This window comes from Sinohyriopsis cumingii, unplaced genomic scaffold, assembly GCF_028554795.1.
Source record: "Sinohyriopsis cumingii isolate HCF-2022 unplaced genomic scaffold, ASM2855479v2 utg000555l, whole genome shotgun sequence".
In the NCBI taxonomy this organism is placed as follows: domain Eukaryota; kingdom Metazoa; phylum Mollusca; class Bivalvia; order Unionida; family Unionidae; genus Sinohyriopsis; species Sinohyriopsis cumingii.
Window position 1 is genome coordinate 186,501 of NW_028315910.1, and position 16,000 is coordinate 202,500.

At 30.0% G+C, this 16,000-nt stretch overlaps 1 protein-coding gene across 2 annotated transcripts in view; it reads left to right on the forward strand.

Annotated features, from left to right (window-relative positions):
* LOC149773786 (F-box/LRR-repeat protein 2-like) overlaps positions 1-16,000 on the forward strand; it is a 119,417-nt gene that overhangs the window by 43,943 nt on the left and 59,474 nt on the right. For both annotated transcript variants that reach the window (XR_016417277.1, XM_089946010.1), the window contains exon 8: positions 1,842-1,968. Coding sequence is in view for 1 of the 2 variants with exons in the window: in XM_089946010.1 (XP_089802136.1) it covers positions 1,842-1,968 (127 nt within the window). In the remaining variant the exon portion in view is untranslated. The remainder of the gene's footprint in view (positions 1-1,841; positions 1,969-16,000) is intronic.

Below are 16,000 nucleotides of genomic sequence, written 5' to 3' on the forward strand. Positions count from 1 at the left end.
GCCATAACCCAAAGACTTTATAAATACTGAATAAGTTTCTCAGCTATTTATACAAAACAATATAAATTCACTCCCATATCAAGTGCTTTTGACTGGTAAGCATTTTTGATACGCATAGATGTAACTGCACCATTATGGGGTAAAGAAAAGACACTTCCAGCATTTGTTAATCTGATTCTTTGGAACACTATTGGTATTTGCTTTCAGCCATAATCTGTGACAAAATTGATGTCAGTATTACTCAAGTTGTGTTCATCTTTTTGATCCTGTTTAATATCATGTCAGCACCCCAGGTCATTGCCATTCACAATACATTGTTTAATATGTCAGCATTTGAGGCCATTGCCATTCACAATACATTATGTTTATTATCAAATCAGTACTCCAGACCATTGCCATTCACAATACATTATGTTTAATATGTCAGTACTCCAGGTCATTGCCATTCATAATACATTTGTTTAATATCAAGTCATTACTGCAGACCATTGCCATTCATAACACATTATGTTTAATATCAGATCAGTACTCCAGACCATTGCCATTCATAATACATTATGTTTAATATCAGATCAGTACTCTAGACTGTTAGCATTCACAATACGTATGTTTAATATCATGTCATTACTCCAGACCATTGCCATTCATAATACATTATGTTTAATATCAGATCAGTAGTCCAGACCATTGCCATTCATAATACATTATGTTTAATATCAGATCAGTACTCCAGACCATTGCCATTCATAATACATTATGTTTATTATCAAGTCTGTACTCCAGGCCATTGTCATTCACAATACATTATGTTTATTATCAAGTCAGTACTCCAGACCATTGCCATTCATAATACATTATTTTTATTATCATGTATGTACTCCAGGCCATTGCCATTCACAATACATTATGTTTATTATCAAGTCTGTACTCCAGGCCATTGCCATTCACAATACATTACATTTAATATCAAATCAGTATTCCAGGCCATTGCCATCCACAATACATTATGTTTAATATCAGATCAGTATTCCATGCCATTGCCATTCACACTACATTATATTTAATATCAAGTATGTACTTCAGGCCGCCATTGCCATTCACACTACATTATGTTTAATATCAAATCAGTACTCCAGGCCATTGCCATTCACAGTGCATTATGTTTGATATCAAGTCAGTATTCCAGGCCATTGCAATACATAGTGCATTCATTATGTTTAATATCAAGTCAGTTCTCCAGGCCATTGCCATTCATAATATGTTATATTTAATATCAAGTCAGCACTCCAGGCCATTGTCATTCACAGTACATTATGTTTATTACCATGACAGTACTCCAGGCCATTGTCATTCATAATGCATTATGTTTAATATCAAGTCAGTACTCCAGGCCATTGACATTCACAGTTCATTGATTATGTTTAATATCAAGTCAGTACTCCAGGCCATTGACATTCACAATACATTGTTTAATATCAAGTCAGTACTCTGGGCCATTGCCATTCATAATACATTATGTGTATTACCATGTCAGTACTCCAGGCCATTGCCATTCATAATACATTATGTTTAATATCAAGTCAGCACTCCAGGTCATTGTCATTCACAATACATTATGTTTAATATCAAGTCAGTACTCCAGCCATTGCCATTCACAATACGTTATGTTTAATATAAAGTCATTACTCTGGGCCATTGCCATTCATTGATTATGTTTAATATCAAGTCAGTACTCTGGGCCATTGCCATTTGTAGTTCCTTGATTATGTTTAATATCAAGTCAGTACTCTGGGCCAATGTCATTCACAGCGCATTGATTATGAAATTGTTTCCTTTTTAAGTGATGGTTGTCACAGCCTGGAGCATATCAACATCTCATGGTGTAAGGACATTACAAATGATGGACTCCTGGCACTGGCAATGGGTTGTAAGAAACTGAAGGACTTCATATGCACCGGATGTGGGCAGGTAAGTTTTGTATTGCTGTGTATACTCATTAATAAGTACAGTTTGTGACCTCTGCTATGAGCGACCACCTGTCATTTCTGACCACAATCATAATGCTCAGATCTATTATATTAAATAAATACTATTGTGAGCGACCACTTGCTAAACATGACCAGTGACCACAATGTCTTGGCAAAATATGCATTTCAGCACTGCTATGAATGACCACATTTGCAAAAATGGGGATAAAACTCCACCAACCTTTATTTAATCCAATGACTGCTAGTACGTTCTATTAAAAAAAAAGACTGTTCACCAGTATCAGAAGTTTAGGTATGCTTTTAGTATTTCATATTTTCTGTTGTAAACCAGACTAAAAAGGCATGTACGGTATTCCAGCACTTAGCCTGGTCCCTGGCAGTATCAAACTCTATGAACGACTGTCCTTATTGCGAGAACATTGACAGACACCACTGACTTTTATGTAATCATTTGTAACAATGATTGCTTGAATAATAAAGATTGTTCTGACCAAAGGACACATTAAAAGAACAACAAGAAGAAAAGGATTCTGGCTACCCGGTTTGTATTTAGTGACAGGTGGTACAGTATGTAAATCAGTCTAATATAGATGTCACGAATTTGCCATTGTAGTGCCCAAATTAACTTAGTGGTCGCGAATGTTGTTTGTCTTTAGAGTTAATCCATATTGCCTGGGGGTGAATAAGGTCTTTTCTGTTAAACCAGCAAGTGAGAATCATTTGAGGATTCGACTGAGAGTGTAAAGGCTTGTGATGTTTTTGTTTTTTTTCTTCCCCCAGATGTTAGTGATTACATCCTAGCCACCAAGTTCATGTCTTTTCGAGTTGGTGTGACCAGGTTGCACACTTTGTTTAATGAGTTAATCCCTGTATGTCTTCTTTGAATTAAGCCATTGACTTTTGTCTCAGAGTAAATGGTTCTGTTTCAGGACAAGATAACTTTCTTTTTATTTCATTAATTGTTACATAAACAATTCACATGTATAGATTTATCATATTTTTCCAAATCCTAGTCAAAATCATATTTAAGGTCATTATTACAACTGAGCACTAATGATGTTAACACCTAGTACTTTAATAACAATGGAAGAACCACCAACTAAAATGAGACAGCTTTTAACGCTGGAGAAAATAATTATTGTAACTGAAAGAAGTGGAAAAGAGCATACCACTTGCAAAATAGTGGTTTGAATGTCAGTAAAACAAATTTAGGGTGTTATAAAGGAAAAGGAGTAAATCAGAAATGAATTCATATGCTAATACATGTACATGTGATCTTAAAATGTAAATGTGATTTTGTGTTTAATGATAAAAGTATATCTTTATTGCTATATATTTTTTTCTCAGATGAATGCATACAGTAATTTAGCAAGAACTATTAATCAAAAATAGAATATTTGTACAGTGATTGTGGTTATTTTTCCTTAAATTTATTCTGAAACTGGACCTTGGAAGCTGGTCTATTTGTACAAACCTGTTATGAGAGACCACCTGTCTTGAGAGACTGTTTTTTTGTTTGCAGAAGGGGCAGTCTCTCATAACAGGTTTTACTGTATCTAAAGTTATTTGGATTTTAATAATTTAAAATATTACTGGGAAATTAAATACTGCCAATATGAAGTGGCTATCAGTGTTGTTTACTGTGGATGTTCAGTGGTATCGATGATGCTTCTATTTTAATGCAAGTCTAAACAGCGTGTGATTGTATCACATGTTTCTTTTGCTCTATCAACACTGTGTTTGAAGCAACAGAAGTTTTGATTTGATTGTTTTTCATTGGCCAGATTTAATTTCCAGTTGATATTTTGCAAGTTACCTGTAAGTTGCATGTGAGCCAATAAGCCCTTGACCACTCCTGTGGGTTAAGTGGTTAGAGTGTCTGCCTTGGATGCAGGAGGTTACAGGTTCGAAACCAAGTCAAGTCACAATAAAGACAAAACGGTACTAGTAGCTGCCTCATTAAGCATTCAGCATTAAGAGGTTAGTGTTAGGACTGGTCAGCCTGGTGTCAGGATAATGTGACTGGGTGGGACATGATGCTACATGCCTGAGGGGGCAGTGTATTAGGGGACAGTGTTCTACTGAATTATCCAGGTGTGCAATAATGAGGGGCAGTTTAGTAGGTGACAGTGGTATACTGAGTAATCCAGGTGTGCAGTAATGGGGGGTAGTGTATTGGGGACAGTGTTCTATTGAGTTATCCAGTTGTGCATTAATTAGGGAGCAGTGTATTAGGGGACAGTGTTATACTGAGTTATCCAGGTGTGCTATAATGTTAATGTACTTATTCAGCCAGAATGTTTAATCCTGGCCATCAGCAAGTAATTTTAAAAAATAAATTAAAACTATTTATTAACACAGTCTCATCAGAAAGTCAATGTTTGGCATGATATTATTTAATTCTAGCACTTGGATGTGTCATCAGCAGTGATTTTGAGCCAAATGTAAATGTAAAATTGTCATAGTTTATAGTATCTATTCTTTTTTATAATCTACAATCTTTCTTTATAAGTCTAAGATTGCATTATCTTAAAATACATTTGGCAGGTAAAGATAAATTGACATGAACCAGAATTTGTCAAGCCAGTATTATGTATAATAATATACATATATGCTTACTTTCAATAAGTTTTCATTACTGAAGTCAGCTTAATACATAGTACCATGATGTACAAGTCAGCATTATACATACATAGTACTGTGATGTAAGTCAGCATTAAACATAGTGCAGTGATGTACAAATCAACATTATACCTAGTACCATGATGTAAGTCAGCATTAAACAGAGTGCAGTGATGAACAAATTAGCATTATACATACATAGTACTGTGATTAAGTCAGCATTAAACATAGTGCAGTGATGTACAAATCAACATTATACCTAGTACCATGATGTAAGTCAGCATTAAACAGAGTGCAGTGATGTACAAGTTAGCATTACACATACATAGTACTGTGATGTAAGTCAGCATCAAACAGAGTGCAGTGATGTACAAGTCAACATTATACATAGTACCATGATGTAGAAGTCAGCAATATAAATATTACCATGCTGTACAAGTCAGCATAATTTATACACAATACCACGGTGTTTTATGTCCATATTATACACAATACCATGGTGTTTAAAGTCAATATTATGCATAATACCATGGTGTTTTAAGTCAATATTATACATAATACCATGGTGTTTTAAGTCAATATTATACATAATACCATGGTGTTAAGTCAATATTATGCATAATACCATGGTGTTTTAAGTCAGTATTATACACAATACCATGGTGTTTTATGTCAATATTATACACAATACCATGGTGTTTTATGTCAATATTATACATAATATCATGGTGTTTTATGTCAATATTATACATAATACCATGGTGTTTTAAGTCAATATTATACATAATACCATGGTGTTTAAAGTCAATATTATGCATAATACCATGGTGTTTAAAGTCAATATTATACATAATATCATGTTGTTTTATGTCAATATTATACATAATACCATGGTGTTTTAAGTCAATATTATACATAATACCATGGTGTTTTAAGTCATTATTATACATAATACCAAGGTGTTTTATGTCAATATTATACATAATATCATGGTGTTTTAAGTCAATATTATACATAATACCATGGTGTTTTATGTCAATATTATACACAATACCATGGTGTTTTAAGTCAATATTATACATAATACCATGGTGTTTAAAGTCAATATTATACATAATACCATGGTGTTTTATGTCAATATTATACATAATACCATGGTGTTTAAAGTCAATATTATACATAATACCATGGTGTTTTAAGGCAATATTACACATAATACCATGGTGTTTTATGTCAATATTATACATAATACCATGGTGTTTAAAGTCAATATTATACATAATACCATGGTGTTTTATGTCAATATTATACACAATACCATGGTGTTTTAAGTCATTATTATACATAATACCATGGTGTTTAAAGTCAATATTATACACAATACCATGGTGTTTTATGTCAATATTATACACAATACCATGGTGTTTTAAGTCAATATTATACATAATACCATGGTGTTTTATGTCAATATTATACACAATACCATGGTGTTTTATGTCAATATTATACACAATACCATGGTGTTTAAAGTCAATATTATGCATAATACCATGGTGTTTAAAGTCCATATTATACATAATATCATGGTGTTTTAAGTCCATATTATACATAATATCATGGTGTTTTAAGTCAATATTATACACATTACCATGGTGATTTAAGTCCATATTATACATAATATCATGGTGTTTAAAGTCAATATTATACATAATACCATGGTGTTTTAAGTCAATATTATACACAATACCATGGTGTTTTATGTCAATATTATACACAATACCATGGTGTTTTAAGTCAATATTATACACAATACCATGGTGTTTTATGTCAATATTATACACAATACCATGGTGTTTTATGTCAATATTATACATAATACCATGGTGTTTTAAGTCAATATTATACATAATACCATGGTGTTTTAAGTCAATATTATACACAATACCATGGTGTTTTATGTCAATATTATACACAATACCATGGTGTTTTATGTCAATATTATACACAATACCATGGTGTTTAAAGTCAATATTATACATAATACCATGGTGTTAAGTCAATATTATACATAATACCATGGTGATTTAAGTCCATATTATGCACAATACCATGGTGTTTAAAGTCAATATTATACACAATACCATGGTGTTTAAAGTCAATATTATACATAATACCATGGTGTTTTATGTCAATATTATACACAATACCATGGTGTTTTATGTCAATATTATACACAATACCATGGTGTTTTATGTCAATATTATACACAATACCATGGTGTTTTATGTCAATATTATACATAATACCATGGTGTTTTATGTCAATATTATACACAATACCATGGTGTTTTATGTCAATATTATACATAATACCATGGTGTTTTAAGTCAATATTATACACAATACCATGGTGTTTTATGTCAATATTATACACAGTACCATGGTGTTTTATGTCAATATTATACACAATACCATGGTGTTTAAAGTCAATATTATGCATAATACCATGGTGTTTAAAGTCAATATTATACATAATATCATGATGTTTTAAGTCAATATTATACACCTTACCATGGTGATTTAAGTCAATATTATACATAATACCATGGTGTTTTAAGTCATTATTATACATAATACCATGGTGTTAAGTCAATATTATACATAATACCATGGTGATTTAAGTCCATATTATGCACAATACCATGGTGTTTAAAGTCAATATTATACACACTACCATGGTGTTTAAAGTCAATATTATACATAATACCATGGTGTTTTATGTCAATATTATACACAATACCATGGTGTTTTATGTCAATATTATACACAATACCATGGTGTTTTATGTCAATATTATACACAATACCATGGTGTTTTATGGCAATATTATACATAATACCATGGTGTTTTATGTCAATATTATACACAATACCATGGTGTTTTAAGTCAATATTATACACAATACCATGCTGTTTTATGTCAATATTATACACAATACCATGGTGTTTTATGGCAATATTATACATAATACCATGGTGTTTTAAGTCAATATTATACACAATACCATGGTGTTTTATGTCAATATTATACACAATACCATGGTGTTTTATGTCAATATTATACACAATACCATGGTGTTTAAAGTCAATATTATGCATAATACCATGGTGTTTAAAGTCAATATTATACATAATATCATGGTGTTTTAAGTCAATATTATACACCTTACCATGGTGATTTAAGTCAATATTATACATAATACCATGGTGTTTTAAGTCATTATTATACATAATACCATGGTTTTAAGTCAATATTATACATAATACCATGGTGATTTAAGTCCATATTATGCACAATACCATGGTGTTTAAAGTCAATATTATACACAATACCATGGTGTTTAAAGTCAACATTATACACAATACCATGGTGTTTAAAGTCAATATTATACACAATACCATGGTGTTTTATGTCAATATTATACACAATACCATGGTGTTTTATGTCAATATTATACACAATACCATGGTGTTTAAAGTCAATATTATGCATAATACCATGGTGTTTAAAGTCCATATTATACATAATATCATGGTGTTTTAAGTCCATATTATACATAATATCATGGTGTTTTAAGTCAATATTATACACATTACCATGGTGATTTAAGTCCATATTATACATAATATCATGGTGTTTAAAGTCAATATTATACATAATACCATGGTGTTTTAAGTCAATATTATACACAATACCATGGTGTTAAGTCAATATTATACATAATACCATGGTGATTTAAGTCCATATTATACACAATACCATGGTGTTTAAAGTCAATATTATACATATTATCATGGTGTTTTAAGTCCATATTATACATAATATCATGGTGTTTTAAGTCAATATTATACACATTACCATGGTGATTTAAGTCCATATTATACATAATATCATGGTGTTTAAAGTCAATATTATACATAATACCATGGTGTTTTAAGTCAATATTATACACAATACCATGGTGTTAAGTCAGTATTATACATAATACCATGGTGATTTAAGTCCATATTATGCACAATACCATGGTGTTTAAAGTCAATATTATACATATTATCATGGTGTTTTAAGTCAATATTATACACAATACCATGGTGTTTTAAGTCATTATTATACATAATACCATGGTGTTTTATGTCAATATTATACACAATACCATGGTGTTTTAAGTCAATATTATGCATAATACCATGGTGTTTAAAGTCAATATTATACATAATATCATGGTGTTTTAAGTCCATATTATACATAATACCATGGTGTTTAAAGTCAATATTATACATAATACCATGGTGTTTTATGTCAATATTATACATAATACCATGGTGTTTTAAATCATTATTATACATAATACCATGGTGTTTTAAGTCAATATTATACATAATACCATGGTGTTTTAAGTCATTATTATACATAATACCATGGTGTTTTAAGTCATTATTATACACAATACCATGGTGTTTTAAGTCATTATTATACATAATACCATGGTGTTTTATGTCAATATTATACACAATACCATGGTGTTTTAAGTCAATATTATGCATAATACCATGGTGTTTAAAGTCAATATTATGCATAATACCATGGTGTTTAAAGTCAATATTATACATAATATCATGGTGTTTTAAGTCCATATTATACATAATATCATGGTGTTTTAAGTCAATATTATACACATTACCATGGTGATTTAAGTCCATATTATACATAATATCATGGTGTTTAAAGTCAATATTATACATAATACCGTGGTGTTTTAAGTCAATATTATACACAATACCATGGTGTTAAGTCAATATTATACATAATACCATGGTGATTTAAGTCCATATTATACACAATACCATGGTGTTTAAAGTCAATATTATACATATTATCATGGTGTTTTAAGTCAATATTATACACAATACCATGGTGTTTTATGTCAATATTATACACAATACCATGGTGTTTTATGTCAATATTATACATAATACCATGGTGTTTTATGTCAATATTATACACAATACCATGGTGTTTAAAGTCAATATTATACATATTATCATGGTGTTTTATGTCAATATTATACACAATACCATGGTGTTTTATGTCAATATTATACATAATACCATGGTGTTTTAAGTCAATATTATGCATAATACCATGGTGTTTAAAGTCAATATTATACATAATATCATGGTGTTTTAAGTCCATATTATACATAATACCATGGTGTTTAAAGTCAATATTATACATAATACCATGGTGTTTTATGTCAATATTATACACAATACCATGGTGTTTTAAGTCAATATTATGCATAATACCATGGTGTTTAAAGTCAATATTATACATAATATCATGGTGTTTTAAGTCCATATTATACATAATACCATGGTGTTTAAAGTCAATATTATACATAATACCATGGTGTTTTATGTCAATATTATACATAATACCATGGTGTTTTAAGTCATTATTATACATAATACCATGGTGTTTTAAGTCAATATTATACATAATACCATGGTGTTTTAAGTCATTATTATACATAATACCATGGTGTTTTATGTCAATATTATACACAATACCATGGTGTTTTAAGTCAATATTATGCATAATGCCATGGTGTTTAAAGTCAATATTATACATAATATCATGGTGTTTTAAGTCCATATTATACACAATACCATGGTGTTTAAAGTCAATATTATACATAATACCATGGTGTTTTATGTCAATATTATACATAATACCATGGTGTTTAAAGTCAATATTATACATAATATCATGGTGTTTTAAGTCCATATTATACATAATACCATGGTGATTTAAGTCCATATTATACACAATACCATGGTGTTTAAAGTCAATATTATACACAATACCATGGTGTTTTAAGTCAATATTATACATAATACCATGGTGTTTTAAGTCAGATATTTATACATAGTGCCATGATGTAGAAGTCAACATTTATAAACTGTACCATGTACAAATCAACATTATAAATTCTACTATGATGTTTGATTGATTGATTGATTGAGTTTCAACGGCGCATCAGCACTGTTAGGCTATTTAGTGCTGAACAAAATGTTATATGTATAATCTTTTAAAAATTATAAAAAGTCTCATATCGACCAGCGATATAAACAACAAATAGTTGAAATTAAAATGATAAGATGGTAAAGGTGAAAAATAAAGCTTCCCGATCAGCTTTATACATAGTACCATGATATACAAGTCATCATTATACATTATGTATATTTGATTTAATTATATTTGATTTAATTTAATTTTCTAAGTTTTAAAACCTTTTTATTTGTTAATTTCATTATATGTCAAAATAATGTAATTTTGCTTACTAGGAATTTGATATTTTCCAGAAATTAGTTTGACCCAAGAGTTATTTGTAAACACCAAACTTTGTATATTATGCTGAGCTAGTTCCTGGCCTTGATTGAGGGTCAGGTAAACAATTTCTTTGTTGAATTAATTTTTAATGTGTGAATGATAATCATGGAATCGAGGTTGTACTAGTTTATGTGTCATTAGACTTGAAGACTCCTTCCAAGCCTTTCTTGAATGTGATCACTTGACTTCATCCGGGAATCTGTTTTACATCTCAAGTTACTGTATAACCTTTATTTATAGAGATACATCTCAGTTGGGCTTCTAAAAACTGGGACATAAAGATGACGTTTTGTTGTGACATTTTGGAGTTATAAATTTTATTCAAATTATTTGGATTCTAAAAGATTAATTCTTTTTCCTGGAAATATTTGAGTGCTCATACAGAATTCTTGGACAAGTACATTTATTTATATAAAAAATTGAAATTCAAGCACTGGAATATTATTGACTTTGAAACAACAAAGAACTGTTGACATAACAGCACAATACTAGCTACAGTATACATCATCGACTTCCGATTTGGATTTTTTGTCAGGACTCTAACTTGAATTCATTAGAACATTTCATTACTAGGACTTCTAAAATTTATTTTGTGGATTATTCTTGGATTATTTTTGGATTTGATTCTAAAACCTTATGTCTTATTGTTTTTAAATTTTTACAGTGTTTTTCCAGGGAAATAAATTATTTGTTAAATTTTTCAAAGCTTGTTATTTTCACTCTTTCTTTTGTTACTGTTTATTAGAACCTAAACACGTAACACAAGAACATAGTCCATGGTGTTTTAAGTCAATATTATACATAATGCCATGTAATCCAAGTCAATATTATGCATAGTACCGTGTAATACAAGTCAATATTATACATAGTACCATGTAATACAAGTCAGTATTATACATAGTACCATGTAATACAAGTCATTGTTATACATAGTACCATGTAATACAAGTCACTATTATATATAGTACCATGTAATACAAGTCAGTATTATACATAGTACCATGTAATACAAGTCACTATTATACATAGTACCATGTAATACAAGTCAGTATTATGCATAGTACCATGTAATACAAGTCAGTATTATAGTACCATGTAATACAAGTCAGTATTATACATAGTACCATGTAATACAAGTCAGTATTATACATAATACCATGTAATACAAGTCAATATTATGCATAGTACAATGTAATATAAGTCAATATTATACATAGTACCATGTAATACAAGTCAGTATTATACATAGTACCATGTAATACAAGTCATTATTATACATAGTACCATGTAATACAAGTCAGTATTATACATAGTACCATGTAATACAAGTCACTATTATACATAGTACCATGTAATACAAGTCAGTATTATGCATAGTACCATGTAATACAAGTCAGTATTATAGTACCATGTAATACAAGTCAGTATTATACATAGTACCATATAATACAAGTCATTATTATACATAGTACCATGTAATACAAGTCAATATTATGCATAGTACCATGTAATACAAGTTAGTATTATACATAGAACCATATAATACAGGTCATTATTATACATAGTACCATGTAATACAAGTCAATATTATACATAGCACCATGTAATACAAGTCAGTATTATACATAGTACCATGTAATACAGGGCCCCAAGTGGCTGAGTGGTCTAAAGCGCTCTCCATTACGGATCACTGCCATCTCACCCCTGTCTGCATGGGTTCGAGTCTAGGATTCGGCCAATGTGGGTATGTGAGAAAGCTTGCCAGTAGCTTCTAGTGGGTCATGGTTCTTCTCGGGGTTTTTCCGGGTTCTTCCTCCACCATTAATACTGGCCACCATGCATAGCCTATCGTGTGCTGAAAAATGGTGTTAAACCCCACAACAACAACAACAACCATGTAATACAAGTCAATATTATACATAATACCATGTAATACAAGTCATTATTATTTATAATACCATGTAGTGCAAGTCGTTATTTTACATAATACCATGTAATGCAAGTCATCATTTTACATAATACCATGTAATACAAGTCAGCATTATACATAATACCATGTAGTGCAAGTCATTATTATACATAATACCATGTAGTGCAAGTCATTATTTTGCATAATACCATGTAATTCAAGTTATTATTATACATAATACCATGTAATACAAGTCAGCATTATACATAATACCATGTAGTGCAAGTCGTTATTTTACATAATACCATGTAATGCAAGTCATCATTTTACATAATACCATGTAATACAAGTCAGCATTATACATAATACCATGTAGTGCAAGTCATTATTATACATAATACCATGTAGTGCAAGTCATTATTTTACATAATACCATGTAATGCAAGTTATTATTATACATAATACCATGTAATACAAGTCAGCATTATACATAATACCATGTAGTGCAAGTCGTTATTTTACATAATACCATGTAATGCAAGTCATCATTTTACATAATACCATGTAATACAAGTCAGCATTATACATAATACCATGTAATACAAGTCAGCATTATACATAATACCATGTAATACAAGTCAGCATTATACATAATACCATGTAGTGCAAGTCAGCATTATACATAATACCATGTAATACAAGTCAGCATTATACATAATACCATGTAGTGCAAGTCATTATTTTACATAATACCATGTAATGCAAGTCATTATTTTACCTAATACCATGTAATACAAGTCAGCATTGTACATAATACCATGTAGTGCAAGTCATTATTTTACATAATACCATGTAATACAAGTCAGCATTATACATAATACCATGTAATACAAGTCAGGATTATACATAATACCATGTAGTCCAAGTCATTATTTTACATAATACCATGTAATGCAAGTCATTATTTTACATAATACCATGTAATACAAGTCAGCATTATACATAATACCATGTAGTGCAAGTCAGCATTATACATAATACCATGTAATACAAGTCAGCATTATACATAATACCATGTAGTGCAAGTCATTATTTTACATAATACCATGTAATGCAAGTCATTATTTTACATAATACCATGTAATACAAGTCAGCATTATACATAATACCATGTAATACAAGTCAGCATTATACATAATACCATGTAGTGCAAGTCATTATTTTACATAATACCATGTAATGCAAGTCATTGTTTTACATAATACCATGTAATAACAAGTCAGCATTATACATAATACCATGTAGTGCAAGTCATTATTTTACATAATATCATGTAATACAAGTCAGCATTATACATAATACCATCATGTAATACAAGTCAGCATTATACATAATACCATGTAATACAAGTCAGCATTTTACATAATACCATGTAATACAAGTCAACATTTTACATAATACCATGTAATACAAGTCAAAATTATACATAATACCATCATGTAATACAAGTCAGCATTATACATAATACCATGTAATACAAGTCAGCATTATACATAATACCATGTAATGCAAGTCTGCATTTTACATAATACCATGTAATACAAGTCAGCATTATACATAATACCATGTAGTGCAAGTCAGCATTATACATAATACCATGTAATACAAGTCAGCATTATACATAATACCATGTAGTGCAAGTCATTATTTTACATAATACCATGTAATGCAAGTCATTATTTTACATAATACCATGTAATACAAGTCAGCATTATACATAATACCATGTAGTACAAGTCATTATTTTACATAATACCATGTAATACAAGTCAGCATTATACATAATACCATGTAATACAAGTCAGCATTATACATAATACCATGTAGTGCAAGTCATTATTTTACATAATACCATGTAATGCAAGTCATTGTTTTACATAATACCATGTAATACAAGTCAGAATTATACATAATACAATGTAGTGCAAGTCATTATTTTACATAATATCATGTAATATAAGTCAGCATTATACATAATACCATCATGTAATACAAGTCAGCATTATACATAATACCATGTAATACAAGTCAGCATTTTACATAATACCATGTAATGCAAGTCAGCATTTTACATAATACCATGTAATAAAGTCAGCATTATACATAATACCATGTAGTGCAAGTCATTATTATACATAATACCATGTAATACAAGTCATTAATTTATATAATACCATGTAGTGCAAGTCAGCATTATACATAATACCATGTAATGCAAGTCATTATTTTACATAATACCATGTAATACAAGTCAGCATTGTACACAGTACCATGATGTACAAATCAGTATTATACATAGTACCGTGGTTTGTAAAGGTTTTAATTGAGAAATCTATGAACATTATACTAAAAGTTTTAAAAGAAACTCTTAAAACTGATACCCAGCACCTCACCCCCCCCCCCATATAAATCAGCCTCCTTTCATATCCCAAGTGAATCACCTATCGATGATGTCAAAAACTTGCTTTATTTTGCCAGAAAGAAACATTAGTGCACCAGTGAAGTCCTGCATTTTTATTTTGATGTTTTGTAAAGACACTGATAAATTATGACTATGTTCTCCAGATGGGGCTTCATTTGTAGGTTACTTGACTTTATGAAGATCGTCTGTAATTGCTTGTTAGCTACATATACAAACCTGTAATACAGTGTTTCTGCCCTTAATGAAATTGAAAAAATTACATGGCATTTGAATCCAGTTCAGTGGAGTTGGTTGCCACTGCTATTGTTGACATATGGAGTAAGTGTTCCCTGTAAATGTAAAATATCTACAGTATTGTGACATAAACTACTGATTTTACTGATATAAAACAAAGACCATTGAATCTTTGATTTCACTTCTGTTTTCAACTTTGATTGAGAAACATTTATACATTTTTGCAACATTCAGATAGAGAAACTGGTGAGTACTGGTTAAATTCAAGACCTGGTGAAAATTTAGCTCCTAATGAAATCAGATAAAATTCAAG